The sequence below is a fragment of the Neltuma alba genome, unplaced genomic scaffold (assembly GCF_004799145.2).
Source record: "Neltuma alba isolate B1F8T4 unplaced genomic scaffold, ASM479914v2 tig00003893_pilon, whole genome shotgun sequence".
Lineage (NCBI taxonomy): Eukaryota > Viridiplantae > Streptophyta > Magnoliopsida > Fabales > Fabaceae > Neltuma > Neltuma alba.
In genome coordinates, this window is record NW_021633470.1 from 540,804 (window position 1) to 563,141 (window position 22,338).

The following is a 22,338-nucleotide window of genomic DNA, read 5'->3' on the forward strand; positions in this document are numbered from 1 at the left end:
CCTCGTGACCCCCCTCTCTTTTCTTGGCCCCATCTCCCCCCTCTCTTTCTCTCTCTCCAGCTTACTGCTCCTGAACTTCATAATTTAAAATTTTATCTGCCTACTAGTACATATCTTTTGACAAATTTTTTTTTTTACGATATCATGTTAAAATTTTGAGGAGTCAATTATCCATTCGCTGTAATTATAACATAATTAAAGAAAATTAGAACCATAATTAATTTATAATTTTCGTAAATTAAATACACCTTTTGTACGTGTGATACATAATAATTTATTATAAGAGCACGCTTAGCGTAAAAATAAATCAAGATGATGACGTGTGATTTATATAGTTATTCAGTCATCGTTATTGTTGTATGTGTTGTTGGTTGTCCATACGCATGGGAGAATTGTTTCATGGGGAGTGTGTAATTTATTAATTGCATTTTTCAACTTCCAAGTAACAAGACTTTGCTCTGCTCGTGATGAATCCATTCTTGTACTATATGACCAAAGTTATGCTGGCTGTCCCTACCTTTAAATATACCGTTGTCCACATCACACACGACACAATCATACAATATAATATAGCTATGTAACATTTTTCCACTTAAATAAAACGACAATACACACTTGTTAGTATATGTTAGGAAAAATTAATATTTTGATCCTTCAAGTTTTAATTCATTTATGATTCAATCTCTTCATTATGACTTAGTGTAACTCAATCTCTGAACTTTTGATTTGGTTAAAACTCAATCCATGATTTTTTTTTCTATTTAATAAATTTATCTTGACTCACGCCAAAGTAACTTCCAGTCTTGCATGGTTGGCTTCGTTCATATCTTCCATGGCCACCAAATACACCAGCCGACAAGTGCATATATGCTCTACTCAAAGCGGCTTCCCCCCTCCAATGTAACTATTCCTTCTTATTTCTTATTTCTAATTCCTGCTTGCATGTGCTTATTCTTACAAATTCAAAATCAAATAGACGCTGATTCTTATTTTTGATAGAAAAACAAGGGGAAGAAAAGAATGAGAAAGAAATTAAATGAGAGGAAGCGGGAAGTAATTTCTTTATAGAACTCAGAAGCTCGTCTCCTTGAACACAGCAGCACCACAGATGGTCAATTACACCATTCGGAGCGTCCATTTGTTGGGTCAATCAGTATATATATGACCTGCTTGCTTGGGAGTTCAAAAAGAAAACTGCATATGACGGAAGCCCCGCTAATAATGGTGATCTTGGTGGCTGCGTCTCCACTTCGTTGCATTTCACCGGTGAGTCAATAAAGCGGGAATAGAAAAAAGAAAGGAGCTAAAAACAAGAAAGAAGAATAGTTACACCCGAAAAGGGAAGTGCTTGGGCAGAATACGTGCGCTTGCCCGCCAGTGCCGATGAGTATTTAATCCAAGATATGAAGAAAGCCAGTCATGAATTCTTTCTTGAAAAAAATGACCAAAAAAAAACTGAAAATTACTAAATTTTAAATTAAGTTTGGTGACAATATTTTTTTTCTCATTGATAACAATAAATTTATAAATAACAACAAATTTTTATTGACATTCTTTATTTGGTATTTAGTAATTTTCATTTTTTTTGGTCATTTTTCTTTCGTCTTTCTTTTTTCTATTTTCTATTTAATCTATGTGGAACTTACTTGGAAGCCACTTGAGATGAGTTAAGATGAGTCACACGGAAAAAAAGATTATGAACGAATTATAACCAAATTAAAAGTTCAAAAACTAAGTTATATTGAGTCATGGTAGAACAATTGAGTCATAGCTAGTTAAAACTTGATGACCAAAAAATTTAATTTTCCCTATATACTTTCATAAACTTTTATATCTTTCTTTTTTTTTAAAAAAAAAAATGATGGTATCACCTGCTCTAGCATGCATAAAATAAATAAACCGTGCTATTTGCTTGTCGGAGTCTTTATTTATGCTGGAGTAGAAGTCGATCGATCAGCACCATGTACATAAAACAAGTATTATAACATTCCTTTTTGGTCCTATACATACATAACTTGTACATAGTCCGAGATATTGAAGGGGTAAAGCATTATTACCAGTGAAATATTGAACAGATATATTTGTTTGAAACCGCGAAACAAATAGTGATCGGCCAGAAATATAATAATTGCATTACTATGCCTATACAATCAGTGGCTGTTTGATATTTTGATAGAGATAAATTTGGGTGGGTTGCGAAGGTTGGAGGCCTTCAAAATTGGGCCTGTGATATTCTCCGCTTTTCCCGGTGGGTCGTCCAATGTCAAGACTGGCCCATTATAGTTTTTATATGTAGGCCCACATGCCTCCTGGGCATTGTTCTTTTTTTTTTTTTTTTTTACTAAAGCATACATATCCTTTAGGTATTATTCCCTTCTTCTTTTTTTTGAAAAGGAGGCATTATTCCATTTTAATACTCCTCCGGTCTTTAATATATGACCCAATTCTTAAGTTAGTTTTGGTCTTAAATATAAGACCCATTTATCATATTTATCAATTTTCTCTAAATTACCCCTATGGATACCCCATTAACCATAATCAAGTAGAAGAGGGAGAGGGGGTATTAAGAAAGATCATTATGGTGTTTTAGGAAAAATGTGTCAATTTTTTTATAATTAACTAACTTACCTAACTTCCTTAATCTAATCAAATTAGTTAAATGGGTCTTATATTAAGGACTGGAGGAGTACCAAATTCGAAGATTCCATCCGGCCGCGAGCTCCGACTACAGCCACCGTATCACGAGAAATGGCATCGGACAGACAAGTGCATGATTAATTCGCTCATTCTCCTCATGACTGCAACCATTATTAGTCCATGTCCTTTTAGTATCGCTGCCTCCACTCATGATTAACATAAGAGGCAATTAAAGATTAAATTTGATTATCAGTATAAGATCCTGATATGTTCTTTAAAATAACCTTATCAATAATAATTTTAATGCATATGAATAAAAAAGTAACAGTGGTTTAAGAAAATCAACACGTGTTTGTTACAGTTAACTAATTTGATTATTTTTTAATTTTTCTAAATTAGTTATGTATCTCTTATGTTATCATGAAAATAGAAAATAGTATTATACACTTGCTGTTGCTTTTCATTGGAATCAGTAAATTTCCCATTCTCAAAAAGAGAAGAAGAAAAGGGAAAAGGCCCCACTCCTGAATCAAAAGCATGTGTGAATTTGAAAACAACCTTGGTACCTAAATGTGACCCACACGCCAATACATGCATTAGTATAACATCAATTCTTATTTTTCCCCAAAGGAAAAAGGAAAAAATAATTGGTAATTCAATGTGCTGTCTCAATCTTCGTTGCCTTTATGATCATATTCTACGAGCGATGTTGACCCCCACGAACGATGTGCAGCCCTTCTCTCATATCTTCTCGCCTAGAAAGAGAGGAAGAAAATCAACATATATATTATATATATATATATTACACGCACATAGATTAATTAATATTGAAATGTAATCTGTTTCACCTAAAACTCAACCCTGCTGATATTTTAATCAATCTGAAAACAACGTGTGTTGATTAGGACGTACGTGAAAAGAAAGGTATGGTCTTTAATTTCTTCATTTCAACCTTGCGTCTAATTATTTTATTTATGGGCCCTTTCCAGCTCGCTGCTGACACTAGAAAAAGAAGCACAAAGTAGATCATGTACTAGCTAGCATTTAATTTAATTTGCTTCGGTATTTTTAATTTTCTGAGCTCATCAGAATTAGTGTCTCAGATGCATGCATGCTGGGATATTTATTTGCATGCGTAATTTTCATTCCACTGTACAAATTTCAAGAGGGCAAACACACGAGCGTTGCTGTATGACCAGACACACGCACGCACGCACGCACACGCACGCACCCACCATCTCTTTCAACGTCTATATATATATATATATATATATATATATATATTTATACTCCATCGATCCTTAATATAAGACCCATTTAACTAATTTGATTAGATTAAGGAAGTTAGGTAAGTTAGTTAATTATAAGAAATGTGACACGTTTTTTCTAAAACACCATAATCATCTTTCTTAATACCCTCTCTCCTCCTTCTACTTGATTATAGTTGAGGGAGTATTCATAGGGGTAATTTAGAGAACATTGATAAATATGAGAAATGGGTCTTATATTTAGGATCAAAACCAACTCAATAATTAGGTCCTCTATTAAGAACCGGAGAGTAATATATTGTGTGCGTGGGCATGCCCAATATTTCCTTTCATTTCACTTCTTTTTAGTGCAGATCTATGACACAACAGTGTATCATAAACACAAGGAAAAATGACACTAAGGTCCCACAGAAGAAAAAATACTGCAAAAAAGTCCTTTCAAATCTGATAACTACTTAGAAGTCCCAAAGGGACTTGATTGCAATAAGACAAATCATAAAAAGACTATGTTGTCCCTGTTGAAATGAAATATGATTTTGAACCCTATTTCTATTTACACATTGCTATCTCACTCTCCTCTCAAAAACTAACGCTAAATCAACCCTCATTAGAAGCAATGAACCTCAAATCTGTTTACATTTGCTATAATCATTGAAGATCGTCCAGGTATAGGGCATCATTAAAGTTGTTTATGGTCGAAACAAAGCTGTTGTTGTCAGCATCTCTGTGTTCATCTGTGTTCTTCATTTATAGCAATGTATTCCTTTTGTTTCTCTGCAAATTTTTTGAGTTTAAAATAGTACACTAAGACATTTAGATTGGTGATTTAAGTTGGGATTTCATTATGGGTGGGTAGGATGATGATGAGTGCTCTATTTTTGATGACATTGTGGGTGGTTTTGCTCTGTTTTAGCATGAAAAGCTGAAGAAGATGAAAGTTGGTGTGGATAGAAGCCTTTTCTGCGAAATGGGATATTGTGTTGTCAATATAGGTTGCGAAAGTTGTTAATGAATGCCGCGATAGTTGTTAGTAAGGCTGCTTCACTTGTCAATAACAACTGGATGATTGTTGATGCAGATTTACATTACTGATAGCCAGTACGTCTAGGAAGTATTTATTTTGCTTTGTTCATTACTGATAGCCAGTACGTCTGGGAAGCATTTATTTTACTTTGTTCATATAGGGGTAAGTTTATAAATGATGGAGAAGATGATATGAGATATATTGGAGGTGGTGTAAGAATAAAATTATACAAGTACAACATATTACATAAGTTTTTGTACAAAATTATCAAGAATAATCAATAAAAGATCATTGTGAAGTGTAAGGTTGATAGTTGTCCATGGCATATAAGTGCATGCTCGATGGGAGCACATCAAGATATCGTGTTTTTAAACATCAGAGCATATAGAAGTGAACATATTCATTATGCACAGGACAACTTGCTTGTTTCTCACTCAAGAAGGTCAAATTTAGCTTCTTCAATTGTGATTGATGACTTGAAGTGCAATATTAACAAGAGTCCAAATATCAGCAGAGAACATATTGAAGTCGGCTATTTTTTATATATGGACGTGAAAGAAATATTTTGTAAATAGGTGTGAATGGATTTTTTTTTTTGTAAATGGATACATACCAACAGTTCATTTAGTAATTACATGCAACCCATATGGTTTTTTAGATGAGTTGTGAAATAGGTGTAGTTTCATGTATATGAAAGTTGGCTATAAATCGATGTGTTAGACTCTGCTGTCATTTGAGTTGTAATTATTGTACCCTACATTGTCAATAGACCTGTTTTGACTTGTCACTGCTTGTATTATGACTTGTTAATTAATCTACTGATGTAAGTTATCTAAAATGTGAATTCAAGTTATATAATGGATTTTATCATCATGAAATATTTTCAATTACTCTGACATATTACATTTTGGTTATAATATTGTATATAATCATTATTAAAAGTATATCATTACTGATATAAAATTATAAAATGAATTGTCAATAACTACACAATTGCTTATTAATGGTGATAATGTCACTTGTCATTCGCTACACTATCACTTGTCAATATAACTGCAGATATAAATTTTAAAAAAATGTGATTTTAAGTTATATAGTGTCATTTAATATTGACATATCCTCTGGATTAATGTGACATTTGTTAACTTAAAAAAAATCAATAAATCGTAATTACCATTTGATTTGTCAACAGTAGCAATATGAGTTGTCAATGTGGCACTGTGACTTGTTAACTATAAAATCAATGGTATAGAATTTCATCCAGGTGCAGAGGTGCTGTGGCGGATTCATCCAAGCGCCACAGTGCCTATTACAGAATGTCTCTCTCTTTTTCTGCTTCAGAGGCTGTAGCGGATTGCTTCGAGCATTACGACGAATTGAGCGTTATCAAGCTTGTCAACAAATGCACTATGACTTGTCAACGGTAGCAATATGACTTGTTAATGGTGACACTGTCACTTGTCAAATTTTGAAAAATTATTATCCAATTAACATAAATTTTGGTTATACCTTTCGGCTAATATTTTTATTTTAAGTTACATATAACTTAATTGAGCATTTTAAATAAATGACACCTTCTATTTGAAAGTTTTTAATATCAGTTGTTAATATCCACGTGTTGACTTGTTCATAAGGCCATTGTAACTTGTTAAATTTTATGCTGTTTAATGTCATTTTTAGAGTTACTTTGTTAAATATAATTTAATTGAAAATTTCAAATAAATAACACCTTCACATAAAGTAATAGGCTGTATAGAATTAGATTATCTATGAATTTAATACAAAACAATAATACTACTTGTTCACTAGTCCATATATATTAACTTCATAGTTTACTTGTCAATACAGCCACATTAGATTGTCAAAAGTGGCAGCGTAAATTGTAAGCACTGTCTCATCAACTATTTTTATCATAGCATTTAATGACTTCAATACAAAATACCATTTTACAAGCACAATCGACATAACCAGTTTCGGTTACACTCTTCATTACTTGTCCCTTCTTTTATACTTGCTGTTCTTGCACTGCCTCCAATATATCTTATATCATCTTCTTCATTATTTATAAATTTGTCCCCTATATGAGCAAAGCAAAATAAATGCTTCCCAAACGTACTGGTTATCAGTAATGTAAATATGTATTAACAATCGTCCAGTTGCTATTGACAAGTGAAACAGCCCTATAACAACTATCGCGGCATCCATTGACAACTTTCACAACCTACATTGACACACAATATCCCATTTCGCAGAAAAGGCTTATACCCACACCAACTTTCATCTTCTTTAGCTTTTCATGCTAAACCATCCATGCTAAAACAGAGCAAAACCACCCACAATGTCATCAAAAATAGAGCACCCATCATCATCCTACCCACCCACAATGAAACCCCAACTCAAATCACCAACCTAAAGGTCTTAGTGTAATATTTTGAACTCAAAAAAATTTGCAAAGAAACGAAAAGAATACATTGCCATAAATGAAGAACACGGATGAACACAGAGATGCTGACAACAACAGCTTTGTTTCGACCATAAACAGCTTCAATAATGCCCTATACCTGGATGATCTTCAATGATTATGGCGAAGGTAAACAGATTTGAGGTTCATTGCTTCTAATGAGGGTTGATTTAGCGTTAGTTTTTGAGAGGAAAGTAAGATAGCAATGTGTAAATAGAAATAGGGTTCAAAATCAGATTCCATTTCAGCAGGGACAGCATAGTCTTTTTATGATTTGTCTTATTGCAACCAAGTCCCTTTGGGACTCCTAAGTAGTTATTAGATTTGAAGGGACTTTTTTGCAGTATTTTCTCTTCTGTGGGACCTTAATGTCATTTTTCCTAAACACAACGTTGCTTCGTATTGACTTTTTAAAGATCATCGTGTACTTTAATTACTATCTATGCCGCACAAATCAACATAATTAGCAGTTCAAAAATGGTTGGTGTAATTGTTTTAATATATGTATCATCCATCTCTCTCTCTCTCTACATATATATATGTCACATTTCAAGTAAAAGAGAAGAAGGTGCACTTGAATATTAATGATAATTTTCATACAAAAATAATAAATTTATCAGGCAAAATCCCCCATATTCCAACGACTATTTTCAATAAATTATATATTTTATTCTTTTATTTTTGTTTGAAACGTGGCGCGCGTATTTGATGTCACACACACACACACATATGTATATATTGAGAGAGAGGGGTGGGGGAAGAAGAATGAAAACAGAGGAAATAATGGAACTTTAAGGAATATTGATTGGTGAGGCCACGACCAACTCAGAAAGACAGAATTATGAGCTAACCAAAGCCACATGAAGAACATAAAGGAAGAGAAAAGGCATAAAATGGGCCCTAAAAAGCATAAGTGATAAAGAAACATGATTGATCCGAGTAGTCTCTTGAAGAGCAGAAATAAAGTGGCGGGTACCTAAACCGACCAATCCTGGGGCATCTTCTGGCGAAGAATGGGGATTAAGGCAGAATAAGAATTAGAACAAAAAGAGACAGACACTGCCTGCTTTTCCCTTGTTTAATTTATATACTCCCCGATCTTTAATAAGACCCATTTAACTAATTTGATTAGATTAAGGAAGTTAGGTAAGTTAGTTAGTTATAAAAAAAGTGACACATTTTTCCTAAAATACCATAATCATCTTCTTAATACCCCCTCTCCCTCTTCTACTTGATTATGATTGAGGGAGTATCTATATAGGGTAATTTAGAGAAAATTGATAAATATGAGAAATGAGTCTTATATTTAGGATCAAACCAATTCAAAAATTAGGTCCTATATTAAGGACCGGAGGAGTATCTAATTTCATCATTCTTTTCTTGTTCTAATAATATTTCTTGCCTTTTTGTAATTTTGGAGTGACATGCACAGCTAGGGCATTTATTTGGTTAAAAAAAAGAAAGACCCCAACAAATATAGAATTCTTGAATAAAAATAAAAATCTAATGTGGTTAGTAAATTAAAATTGACACTAGCTGGCCAAAAAATCACACTCGACGCCACATTTATATATGTCAAAAGCTATTCTTGAATTCTTCAACATGTCGATGTGATCGCGCATGCGCGTGTATGTTTTTTTGGTAAAAAAGCTTTCTTTAATTTAGTGAAGGAAACTTAATTGCTGACTGGCTTGTCAAAACTACTCTTAATGAGATGTGCCCTTCTAATTGAGTCTTTTTACGCATCACCTCATCTTTTGAAATTGTTGAACACGGCTGCTGATGACAGAGTCTTATCTGTACGAGTGGGCTAATTTATATTTTCGTCATTTTGATTTCATTGTGGTTGAATTTATGTCTGTTACCACCAGATTTCATCGTAGCGGTCTAGTTATTGTTTAATTTAATGATAGTTGTTTTTATCCAGGAAAAAAAATATTCGCCCTCAAAAAGATTAACTCAAGCACCAATTTTTTTTTTTTTTTCACCGAACATATGCACTAACTTGTAATCTTCTCAGACATAGTAAAATAATCCGGTCAGCGAAGATGAGGTGCTAACTTATATGAGATGAAATTAAAAGTTTTATTTCAAATATGATATATACTATTAGTCAAATAATTTTATTGTGTGATAATAATTATTATTATACATAATGGAAAAAAGAGAAGGTTTATTTTATTAATAACAATAAAATCTGAGAAAAGTCCAATCTAGTCCTAATAGGATATGACATAAACTGAATTTATAACATCTCAGGGAGGGGAAAAAAAATAACAAAAGTGGAGGTGGGGCTCAATATACATGTACAAAAGGCGATTATATGTGGTAATAATTCAGGGGGAGGGAGATAGGGCAGTGTGTATTATTGATGGGGAATCTGGATCCTCACCTGTTACTCAAACAAATATAACATCATAATTCACACCATCCCTGCTGCCGTTGACCTTCGAATGCCAACCCTACTCTTTGAATCAAGTACTCATACTATATACTATATCTTCTTTCTCATTAATTTATATAAATACAGATTATACTGCTGATCCATAGATTTAATTTGCAGGGATTAGTGCTGTATGTGATTAATGAATCCAATGAACAACGTGACTTTAAATAATGAATGAACATCCATGCAAGTGACACTATTTAGTGACAGATTTGCAGGTATCAGTCGTGTTATTTTTGGGTATTCGATCCCACAGCATTAAATAATGAATGAACATCCATGCAAGTCAAGCTAGATATGCACTCATACTTTATCAATCTTCTAAGAACAATTAATGTCAATGGAACAATAGTATACGCTGTCCTCATAAAATAAATAGTAACAGATAGAAACAGGCGGCCGGGTGTCGATTGGGAGCACGTTGGACCCACTAACCACTAAGATCAAATGGAAGTCTCCTTTCATAAGGGCTAGGAAGCTAGGGACGAAGTTTCTCTCCGGTCTGAACTATCCACCACTGCTGATGCAACAATTAATAGCTTTCGGCATTAAAAAAAACACGGACTCAGGAAACAGCAAACTGCATGGGAAAATGCAAACCTACTTCTCTATTAATAGTCAAAAAAAATTAAAAAGGGAGGTGACTATATGTCTAATGTAGTACTTGCCTCGTAGGAACAAGTTAGGTGTTCCTAGCTAGTTAATAATGTTAATCACTTAATGGATATTTATATTACACACACACACACGGGGGGCAATCCTGCAGTGGCAGAGTATTTTAAATCCAAAGTGGTCAATAATTGCTGCCTTCAAGAAACCTAACTGTGATCCAACTAATATAGCAAAATTAAATAGTACGGAAAAGAAACGCTAGGGAAGCAAACCTACATTCTAACCTCTTTGTCAAAAAAAATTAAAAAGGGAGGTGACTATATGTCTAATGTAGTACTTGCCTCGTAGGAACAAGTTAGGTGTTCCTAGCTAGTTAATAATGTTAATCACTTAATGGATATTTATATTACACACACACACACGGGGGGCAATCCTGCAGTGGCAGAGTATTTTAAATCCAAAAGTGGTCAATAATTGCTGCCTTCAAGAAACCTAACTGTGCACCAAACTACATATACGAAATACTAGTAAATAGTACATGGTGAATAAGAACGCTAGCGTGAAGCTTCCGTATCATTGTGTTTGTTTGGGCTAACCTCAGAAAGTGTTGAGATTCATATCAGAAGCCACTTCGTCAATTAACTAATGGCTTTGACAGTCTTGCACACACCAAATGGGGCCTAACTCCTCATCATATTTCACTATCACTTTGTTTCATTGCACTCCTTCACATGCATTTGCCGATTTCGCCCACTGTAAAGGCAGGAGCTTCTAAATTAATGCGAACGTCTGGATATTACCAACATCCCAAGTAATTAATTGTGGCACACTTGTACATATCAACCTCCTGCAATTTTGAGAAACCCAGAAAATGAGGTGTAGACCAGTCTTTTATGAGACTGGGGAAGGTGATATTGGATTCAAGGAAAGCAGCACTAAACGTCGTCATTGATAAGATAAAACCTCTTTTATGAAAATATACAAACTATATACGCTCGGTGCTTCCGATAATCAGGTTGCTAATTTAATTTGTACAAGATACTATAAACGAATCGCTAATTGCTGTCATATGGCCTTGACCCCTTGAGTTCAATTGATACGTGTGGGATTGGAACGCTGGCCTGGGGATATGGGTGACCATAACCAGCAAAGCTTGGACCTCAGATGTCAGTTTTGTGGGAACAAGGAAGCCGCCCGCATAAAGGAAAATGTTCAAATATAAAAGGCTGAATTTTCAAAGGTACGTACAGAGATCAAATCAAATATGAACTACAACAAAGGGGTTAGGGCTATAAATAGAAACCATATTAGATTGGTGCATAAGCAAGAGAGTATGTCTTCGGTGTTTAAGTTCAAAAGCACCTGTATTACGCGAATATCTTTTTGGTATTTAATTTGCCACCTTTAATTCCCAGCACGTGAAAGCAGGCGGAAGACGTTGAAGTCAAAATAATGGTTGTAAAGGTAATCAAAAGGAAGATTTATGTCAAAACAGTCGCAGACAGGTAATTAAAGTGGAAAGCTATGAGTCAACAAAGAGTGGAGAAGGTCAACGTTGTAGCACGAAAATTTTGCTAGTTGTACTTCATTTTAAAGTACGTTGCTCCTCAATCCCCATAAAACAAGGGAAAATAAATTCAATATAATAGTATCTCTTTTTTGGCCCCCGGAAAGTATTTTATTTTATGAGTTTAATCTTTCACGCTCCATGGTTTCTCTCTTTCGCGCTGCATAAATATCCCATTACTGGTGCACAACTCCCTATCAGCCGTTCTGTGCTGAGGAGCACTGGCCTTCTCTCTTCTCAGCCATGCTACTAACCCCACATACTACTCTCCTTAGCAAGTTTGAGAAGTGAGATTCCACCTGAATTTTCCCGTTTCTTTTCATTCTGCAGGCTACATATATATTGCAAATTCAATATATACACACACACACATATAGATATGGTGGTAGCTTCTCCGCACTCTATTCGGAATGAGAAGATTGTGAGCATTGATCTTCCAATGGTGGACCTTTCGGCTGAAAGGTCAGTGGCGTCACAGCTCATAGTGAAAGCCTGTGAGGAGTTTGGTTTCTTCAAGGTGATAAACCATGGCGTCCCTCCAGAAACTATAGCCAAACTGGAACAATTAGGACTTGGCTTCTTTGCGAAACCGGTGGCTCAAAAGAAGCAAGCTACGCCAGCTAGTCCTTTCGGTTATGGCTGCAAGAACATAGGCCTCAATGGAGACATGGGAGAGGTGGAGTACCTTCTTCTTAATGCCAGCCCTCCTTCCATTTCTCAAATGTCCCTCCACATCTCCAATGACCCTTCCGACTTCAGGTACGTACGTATCCTCTCTTTGCTATCAATCTGCTTCTCCGAGATGGGGGGAAAAAACAGCATGTGATCCTATAATATCATGTTCTAAAAGCTCATAATTATATACTATCTCTGGTCCTAATTATAAGATCTCATTTATAGTACTGTCAACTGATGTATGAATTCTATAATTCAGATGCTACTTAGCCGTAGCTATCTGTCATTTTCCTAAACTTTCGCATTCATTTCATGGTTAGCCTAACCTCCTGTGTTTAAGTTGAAGAAGAATTCTTAGCCCCACAGGGGGGGGATGAGATGAACAACCTGGCTCTGGCAATTTATATGCTGGATATATTATTTTCTGAGAATATATATGGCGTAGGCAAACAATGGGCGAGAGATGGTGTATATGGCAGAAGAAGAGAAAGTGACAGTTGGGGAGTGACAAGGGCGTCATGAAAACACTAATATAATGGGTGTGTTTTTGACATGGACCATGCTACCTAGTAAGTTCTTGCCAGCTTACCCGGCGAGTATATATCTGAGTTCAATGAATAATTATGACTTGCTGTTTGGAACTTGCTTCCAATATAATGAGTTGTATCCGACCAACAGAGAACGGAGAGAGAAAATTACGAGCGTTCTTATTATCTTGCCAACTGTTCTTTAAAAGACTCTTTGCTAGTACTTACGTGGTCCATTTGCGCTTTCCCCATTAGATGTTTCTTATTCCAGCTACAACTTTCTGTCATATTAGGGCTATTGAACAGTAAGAGAGACTCGCAAATTAGGTTTCATGTTTATGTCTCTCCTGATGAGCTCCTGCTTCCTGTTCTTCCATCCTTTCTTTTTCCATACCATGTTTCTAGTGCTGGGGAAAAAAAAAAACTAAAAAACTCGCTAATTAGAGGGCATTCTTCTTTGAAGGCCACATTTTCGCCCCCTACGAAGATAAATAATTAAAAATTACCTGATGAGCACGAAGTAAGGCAAACCTGTGAAAGGTTGAGAGCTGTCATAACTTTTTTATGTGCAAGTTGTTAGCTAGATATATATATTTTTTTTTAGAGAAACGTACGTTAATGTTTGGATAACAATTTAGGATGGTTTAGAATCTAGTCTAGAGCCTAAAAGAAAAGTGATCCTGAAAACATGTCATTTTTAATACACTATACATAACTTTAATTTATACGAAATGTATGTGAAGATCAATGCGAAGTATGGCGTGGGAAGCTTCCCCCACATATCAAAAGCACTGAGGTCGTATTCGCACATATGGGAATGGGAGAGTATGGGAAGGAGGAGGATGTCGAAGGAGATAAGATGGTACATGTCAGGCGCACACACTTGGGCGGTTACCTCTCCTCTTTTGCTGCTCCGTGAGTCCTTGAATGACGTTCCCGTCATGTCAATTACTCACAATGCCTCTGCTTTTAATTAAGAGAGAACTGCAAGAAAAGATTGCCAAAATAAAAAAAAAATTAGACATCATAAAAATTATTGTCAAAATTATTAAAAATTATACTAATGTTATCATAGATCCCTGATCTGTAATTTTTCTATTTCAGCAGTTTTTTTTTAAATTTTCTCTTTAATTAATTTAGGAAAATAAAGAACACATAATTATATACAGAGGAAACCTGAGATGAATGTCAGTACTCAGCAGCAATACTCTATGGAATGAAGTTTGGCGTGTCAGAATGACATCTCAGAGTGAGAGACGCATCAAAAACGTCCAATCATATCAAATTTTTACCCACATATGCATCCCAATTAAGGAAAGAAGGAAGAGCAGCTCATGAGCTGCTCTTCTGGCACACACTCTTTCACCAAAACTAGACGATGAGTAAAGTGTTTTCTTCGGTTATGAATGAATGGAAAGCTGTTTTCTTCCCCCCCCCCCCGGGTCCCTGTGTGTTTATGATGATGAGAAATATGGATGCGACGGAAGCAGAGTGACAAGTGTGGATGGGAACATGACAGGTCAACAGTGAGGGAATACACAGAGGCAGTGAAGAAGCTGGCATGTGAAATATTGGAAGTGATGGCAGAGGGATTGGGGACCGCGGATGCAAGGGTGTTCAGCAGAATGATCAGGGACGATGATAGCGACTCAGTGCTGAGGCTCAATCACTACCCTCCCTGCAAGGAAAGGGACATGTCATCCCAATCTCCTTCTTGCAAGGTTGGCTTTGGAGAGCATTCTGACCCTCAGATCCTCACTATCCTCACATCCAACGATGTTGGCGGCCTCCAGATCTCTCCTCAAGATGGCGTGTGGGTCCCCGTCCCCCCAGACCCCTCTGCCTTCTGTGTTAATGTAGGTGATGCATTGCAGGTATGTCCCTGTTCCTTCTTCCTCCTGTGATGTCTCTTTTTTTCACTTTTATTTCTCATCCATGCTGGTGGGGCTCTATATCTGTTCCCGCGCATCCCAGAATCTCTCGTATCATAACTGCACTTGTGAAATAACCTGAGAATCTCCCACTGTTACTTCAGCTTTTTGACTGAATTCTGTAAGCTCATCATCAACATCGATTAGACAAAGCACTGACCCAAAAAAAAAAAAAAAAAAAGCAAAAATGGTTAACTGCGTGTTGATGGGCTATAACAAGTTATGGTTGGAGTATATAGTGTAAGAGATATGGATACAAGCGTGACTTGTGATTGTGATTTGTGCAGGTAATGACGAATGGAAGATTTCAGAGCGTGAGGCACAGGGCAATGACAAACTCGCACAAGTCAAGACTGTCAATGGCATATTTTGCGGCTCCGTCCTTGAATGCCTGGATCGTTGCTCCGCCAGTTATGGTTCCGCCTAACACGCCATCTCTTTACCGGCCATTCACTTGGGCCGAGTACAAGAGAGCCACCTACTCTCTCAGGCTTGGAGACAGTCGTATTCGCCTTTTCAAGCAGAACAGCGTCTGAGAGTTCACAGTGCTAATACTAATCGCCCTTTTGTACTGTAGTAATGGCGTCATGTGAAAAAAAAAAAAAATGCTTGTTTCCTTCATAGATAGTATCTATCCAGCTCAAGTGTTTCTTAGGCTTTTTTCTTTCCTTTTTCACTTTTATTCCTAGGATGTGGGTCAGTCCACCTTGTGGTCAGAATGATTGTGTCCATGGCTCATTGGCTTGTAGCCTGTTAGCAGTAGACAGTTATGTTGTTTAAAGTTCCATTCACAAATGAAAATCCCGAGCAATCCACTCCACTTACACATCATCACATTTCAAACTCATTTCTCTCGGCGTCTTCTCACATATGAGAAGAATTTTGTCTGCTTTTTTTTTTTTTTTTCTTTTTAACTGATTCTAATTCTAGGGTATTCAAACTCCCCCTTAATGGTAATACATGGTTTTTCAGATCGAGATATTCCGACAACAAAAAAATTAGTAGGCACATAAAAAAACTACACGGATTATCATCGCATCTGACACGACCAAGGCCGTGATGGAAGATAACGTTTAACAAGTCAACTATAATCAACCAGTCATGAGCGTCTGGGCGGAATTTTGTCTGCATAACTAATGATACAACGTGACTACATAAAAGCTAGCCGTTGTCATCAAATAACAAGACAAACGGCTTAGATTAATTGTATGATCGTCATAATAAATGGAGAAGTTTTGGCGTTAAGTTGTGAACTCTAACCTAAATAAATGAATTATTTTAATCAGAGGGTTGGCCATTGGTGCCACCAGACAGCCCGAAGAAAGAGGTAAATATGCAGGGTAGAGCAGGTGCTGCTTCCCCTTAGACAGCAGACTGAGACCTTGAAGCAAAACGGGAACACTTCCTTCTCCCACTCTTTTTGAGCATGCAGACACAGGACTGAAGGATCTCAAAATCCTCCTCCCAGAACAGTAAGGATGCCTTCTCTGGATTCTCCAAAAGCATCTTCGAGGTCAGCAAACCAGCAACAGTCCAGGTTTGCATGAGCCGGGACTGCTTCCCTATAAACTTTCCATTTCGAGTATCATAATACTCTGGCCACCCATCCACAGGAAGTCTTTTCTCTGCCACATCAACGGCCTTCTGTGCCAAATCAGGACGTCCCATCTTGATGCAGGCCAAAGTGAACTGATTGATAATTGATAATCGGTTAGGTCATGGCTTACTAATGTCGGGAAGATTCATAAAGTTTCAATTCACCAAAAAATTCATCCAATGAACAGTTAAAGAACAGGAAATCTATTAGAAAAGGGGCATCCTAGGTTGCCTCATTTTTCAGGCTCCAGCAAAGGAAGTACTGAAAGTAATAGGCTCCCAATTGCTCTTCTCAGTAATTGGAGTGCTCGAGACTTGAGAGTACTTGCCATAAAATAAATCTCAAAGATAGGATTAAATATCAAACTTACCAGCCAGAGAAGTGTTGGCCATGATCCTCCATTGTGATATGACCACGGGCTGCAAACAGTAACTGAAAGTTAACATAGCGGAACTAACGCCAGGGAGGGCACTTGCCAAACACAAAATTATGGCAAAATGACAAGTTGTGGGTGGGGGGTGTGTGTTGGGTTTTTTTTTTTTTTTGGGGGGGGGGGGGTTTTATAAAAGAACCTTACGTGTTCTTGGGGTCACTGCCAGTGATTATGCGCCATTCATCACTCTCCAGGGCAGGATAGCATATCTTAAGAGGCATTTGAGCAACAAGATCATCCCATTTTGCCTCTATTAAATTCAAAACGCCCCTATTCTGTTTGGTTGTGCCTAGAGAAGAAATGATGGTCCAAAGATTTCCAAGTGTAAAAAACCTGAAGTCCATGTGAGCGGGTTGTAAATTGCCAATGAAGTATCCACCTTCCTCAGAGATCCAGTCAACCAGCCAAGGAGGAATTTGCTCCGGATAGATGTTAAACTTGTTAACAGCATCGTCAGAATACTCTTCTGTCTTGTAACGATATATTTCATTAATCTTCTTTATATCAACCCAATAATATTCTCTCATGTGAAAAGAGAGAGCACTTAGGCGATTATTAATGGCAGCTACCAGACTCTTGGTTGCATCACTGACAATCAGCATCTCGCGTGAGCAGCGCAAGGCTGAATAAAATAATGCCTGCAAGATTGAATTCAAGACCAAACAAGGACAAAGTTATAAACAATAGGCATGCATATGGACAAACAGGATCAAATATGCAAAAAAGGGAAACACGGGATAAAGTGAGGTTCCAGTCAAAGATGACAGATGTTGAGCAATAAGAATCCCATGATATGTAAGGTCACTCAACTGAGTTATTATTCTCAATCTGTTCCAGAGAAATATTGCAAAAAACTATGAAAATCCCATGACAAGGGACATGCCTACTCAACATACCTTGATCAATTTTCCGACTCATATACCTTCTAAAGCAGATAAGAGAATTCAGACAGCAAAAACAGAAGTTCAACAATTAGACATGTGAGAGGGTTCAGGAAGACAATCAAACGTGCCAGGACTAACCCAGATCAAATTAAATACTGGTTCTATGAATAGGATGCCATGCACAGCCATTGAAATCCCAGGGAAGACCATTTCAACAGAGGTAGAAAAGTTAAACGATAATTTATCATTTTAGTGTTTCATGCAATAGCAGAAAATACATTTTGCTACAGTTGCAGGATTGAAACTTGTTCAAGGAAATCCACAAAGGAAAAAGAACGAATGATATTCCGAGAATACCACATTTAGTACCAATCTACTAATGAACATAATAAATGCCAATCCCTACTTCTATAATGCTGTGCATCACAGCTTGATTAGCTTACTTGGATCTCAAGAGGATGACCATGAATACCCATCCGTCTATCAATCATGCAGGAACCATCGGTGACTAATAAAGTAGGAAACATGTCAAATCCATCGGTCAGACACTGCTTAAGAATCAGTTTCATGCCAGTTTGGATATCCACTCTTTCTTGCAATGCATAATCGCCAGTGAGTTTCCCATAAGCTCTTAACAAAATGATCCACCATAATCCTGTCAGAAAAGTGTTAAATATAAGCCTAAAATTTTGAATCTATGATGGAATGTGATACGAATAAGTGACATGCAGGTGAAATCTTGACAGATGAGAGGATAATATTGTTAAACTTGAAAAAAGGACAACCAATACATCAACGTATCCATATACAATCCAAAGTTTTTAGGAAACCGCACCAGCCATAAGTCATGAATAGTGTTTACTTCAAACTGTCAACAAAGCACAAGACCCATAGTCTTGTTGTTTTTGTTTTAAATGATATCACAGCGACTTTTCACTAACAAAATCTTGATGTCTTTCTTTCACAAATAAACAACTCACCAGAATCAACAGGTGCTACACGGCCAATAGCTGATTCACCAAAATCAGGATCCAAAACCTCCTCAAATGCTTCATTGCTTCCATCAAGAGACACAGTTCCAACTTTAAAGCTTGCTGGCATCAGCCCTTGCCCTGGGCTGTAACAGTCAACAGTCTTCTCCCAACTCTAGTGAATGTAAACGTCTCAATTGAATTAAATGTTAAAAGAGGAGAAATATCAAGAACCATGTATAAAAGTATAATGGAGGCTTATTCAACATTCTTCCTTGAGAACACTCCAAATAGTATCAAGAACAATTTACTATTCACCTATTCCTCTTTGGACAAGATTCTTATGCGAGGGAAGCAACAAATCTCAGTCAAGCGGACATTTAATCTAAATATTGAAATACGATGAAATGATGTATAAATGAACACTCAGTGAGAAAAGCGTAGAAAGCTCAGGTACAGATTAATGATTCAGGACAAATTAGAATGATAAAAGAACCAAAAAAAAAAAAAGTCATGTAAAGTTATCAAGTATTACCATTCTTCCACCCACACAGGATCTACAATACCCATTAAACCACCCAAATTCTAAATGGGAAAGATTGTAAGTTATTTATTATGTGGAAACAAATGTAATGCATCATCTACAAGAAGTCTTCAAAACTACAAAGTCAGACAAGGTTATAATGAGCAGTAACCACCAAAGCACATTTTCTTAACAGGTCTGAGGAGGAATGTTAATTTTCAAGTGTGCGATAAAAGAATTTACACATTCAACAAGCAAAACCATTTTGTAATCGCAAATAAAGCAAAGAATGACAAACTAACAAAAGCCATGAAGACCATTATTTACCTGCAATTGCAGTGTGTGAAGTAGAAAATTCTTGACAATCTCTCCTTCGCCATTGAGCAAAAAGGCAAGTGCTGATGGAACAAAATCACGGATAAAGATTTGATCATAATTCAATGGCTGTTTGTCCGTAGGATCATTAGCTGCAACAGTCCCAACTGGATTCCCACAATAAGTGACAACAGCACCTCGAAGCAGCTTCCAAGCTTCCTTTTCAATCTCAGACACCTCCCTCTCAACCTTACCCTCATTCAAACCCTTCAAATTATCTATATTCACATTTGACTCATTAGTTCTATCTTCGGGGACTTCTTCCAATATACTTTGACCAGTTTCAATTCTTTCAAACACCAAGGGCTTCACATTTAATCCTCTTTGAATATAAATCTTCTCAAAGCTTGGGTCACTAACCTGAGAATCAACCGATGTAGAATGGTTTCTAAAATCCGAGACTGCATTCGGTATCAATGAAATGCCCCTACAACTGCCTATATTAACACAACTATTACTAAAAATTCTAGAGTGACCCCAATTTGAACCGGAAATGCTAAAATCTCTCCGATTCAGATTGATTAAATGAATACACCTTACAATTTGAGTATTACAGGTATGGTATCTGTGCCGATGCACGGATTTGGGATATGATTTGGACAAGATGTCCATGATTGAGTCATTAAACTTGGTTGGAGAAAACCCAAAAAGAGACGAACTTTTACAGCTACTTAGGATTTTACAACAAGGCTTCATGGTAGAGATCCCAATATGGCTACCAGTAGTCATTTGCCCAACCAAATAACCACAGCCCAGATAAAGAAATCACTTGACTTTTAAAAAAAAAAAAAACAGTATTTATTTTGTACGACTCTGTTGATCTTCACAGAGCTAGAAAAGATTAGGGTGTATGAAAGAAAATTGGGTAATAATATATAGGGAGAATAAATTAATAAAGCTAGAAGATCCAAAGTCTAAACTGATCACTAAGCCAATATAATGGAAAAAATATGGCAAATTCGTTTACTTACAGTTTGAGGAGAATCAGATCGAGCGGTTTGAATGAGAGAGCAGAGGTGTCCGAGAATAGAATGGAGCAAGAAAGATCAAAACGCGGATTTATAAGCTGAGGAAGGGAAAGTTCGCAGGAGGGAGACAGTTGCTTCCGGAGGTGATGAAATCTTGAATACGAAACAACTGTAATTACGTCAGTGTCCCTGCACGTGATACATCGAACTCTTGGGTGTGTCAGAATTACTCCAATGCCCTCCTAATTCTTCCACGTAGGGGCGTAGGGGTTCGAACATCAGAGGTGAGGAAGGGTAAGAACAGGGATAAAACGGTCCCGCCGTTCTGAGCACGTTTTAAAAAATAACAGAAACCCATAGAAAGGGTCAAGGGGTCATTTCGTGTCCATTTTCGATTCTGCACAAAAATACCCCAAAATCAAATTTGCACGCCGCGTAACAGTCCACGTGTTGTCTTGGTATTCGCCGCCATGCTGGCTCTAACATTGAAAACGTCTTTTATTATTACGATTTACGACCACCTAAAATGGATGGTCCAAAAACAAAAAAGAACTCACGTAAAGTATCTTATCTCCAAAACCCCCGATGTCTCTTGTATCGGGACTCGTGAGATTTTCCCTTCGCTTCTTCCACGTCAGCACGTGGAAGTGAGGGTTTCATCTTGATTGTTTTTCTTTGTATTATAGTGTCTATTTTGCCAAAATATTGGTTGTATTTATTTGCGGGGAGCAGAAGCAAAATTCTTCACGTTACTGATATTCTTTATTCTCCACGAAACTGGGTCTCTTCACGGAAAATACTTTGAATTATCATAACTATAATATAATTTTATTATAAATTCAGATCTATTTTTCTATTCTATTTGAGCTGATTTAATAAGTAGTCTATTATGGTTATATAGTTTTAATTAATTTAAAATGTAATAAACTTACATTTTTTATTTATTTTTCGTAAAAATAACGTCCTTGCTGGGTTGTTATTGAATAGCTACAAAGGCTTACCTATTGTTTGAAAACCCTTTTTTTATAAATTATAAGTTCCTAAATAATGAGTATCAAATTAAAATTCAATGAGATTTTTAATGAACAAAAGTGCACTTTGCTCTCATTGAAAACATAAAAGGCTTACAAACAAGTTGTTAGTTTAGTTGAAGTGGTAAGCAACATCATCTTTATAAGAAGAGAAACATAAGTTTGAATCTCAATAAATATATTTGTTGAGAGAGACAAAAACCACCTGCACTTTAAGATTTGAAAGGAAAAACCCTGATCAAATAAAAAAAACATAAAAGGCTTTTTATGACTTTATGGAAATCTTACTTAGTCCTTCATATATTTTCAATCGAAATTTTTATGAGAAATTTCATGAAATAAATAAATAATATTATTGTTTATCTAATATTTTCTTTAATAAATATCCAACTCTAATCCTCTAAAAGC

At 36.3% G+C, this 22,338-nt stretch overlaps 2 protein-coding genes across 2 annotated transcripts; one reads left to right on the forward strand and one right to left on the reverse strand.

The window, feature by feature from the left end:
- The first annotated feature begins 12,257 nt into the window (after window positions 1-12,257).
- Window positions 12,258-15,963, forward strand: LOC114742890 (gibberellin 2-beta-dioxygenase 2). Its single transcript, XM_028931116.1, has 3 exons — window positions 12,258-12,774; window positions 14,737-15,091; window positions 15,436-15,963. The coding sequence occupies exons 1-3, from the start codon at window positions 12,395-12,397 to the stop codon at window positions 15,682-15,684; spliced, it is 984 nt and encodes a 327-aa protein (XP_028786949.1). The 5' UTR covers window positions 12,258-12,394; the 3' UTR covers window positions 15,685-15,963.
- A 217-nt stretch (window positions 15,964-16,180) lies between these two features.
- Window positions 16,181-21,048, reverse strand: LOC114742888 (alkaline/neutral invertase A, mitochondrial). The gene is made up of 6 exons (XM_028931115.1): window positions 19,884-21,048; window positions 19,043-19,208; window positions 18,506-18,717; window positions 17,323-17,816; window positions 17,116-17,164; window positions 16,181-16,837 (listed from the first exon to the last, which is right to left on the reverse strand). Exons 1-6 carry the CDS (start codon window positions 20,658-20,660, stop codon window positions 16,511-16,513), a joined length of 2,025 nt encoding a protein of 674 aa, XP_028786948.1. The 5' UTR covers window positions 20,661-21,048; the 3' UTR covers window positions 16,181-16,510.
- Window positions 21,049-22,338: the final 1,290 nt, after the last annotated feature.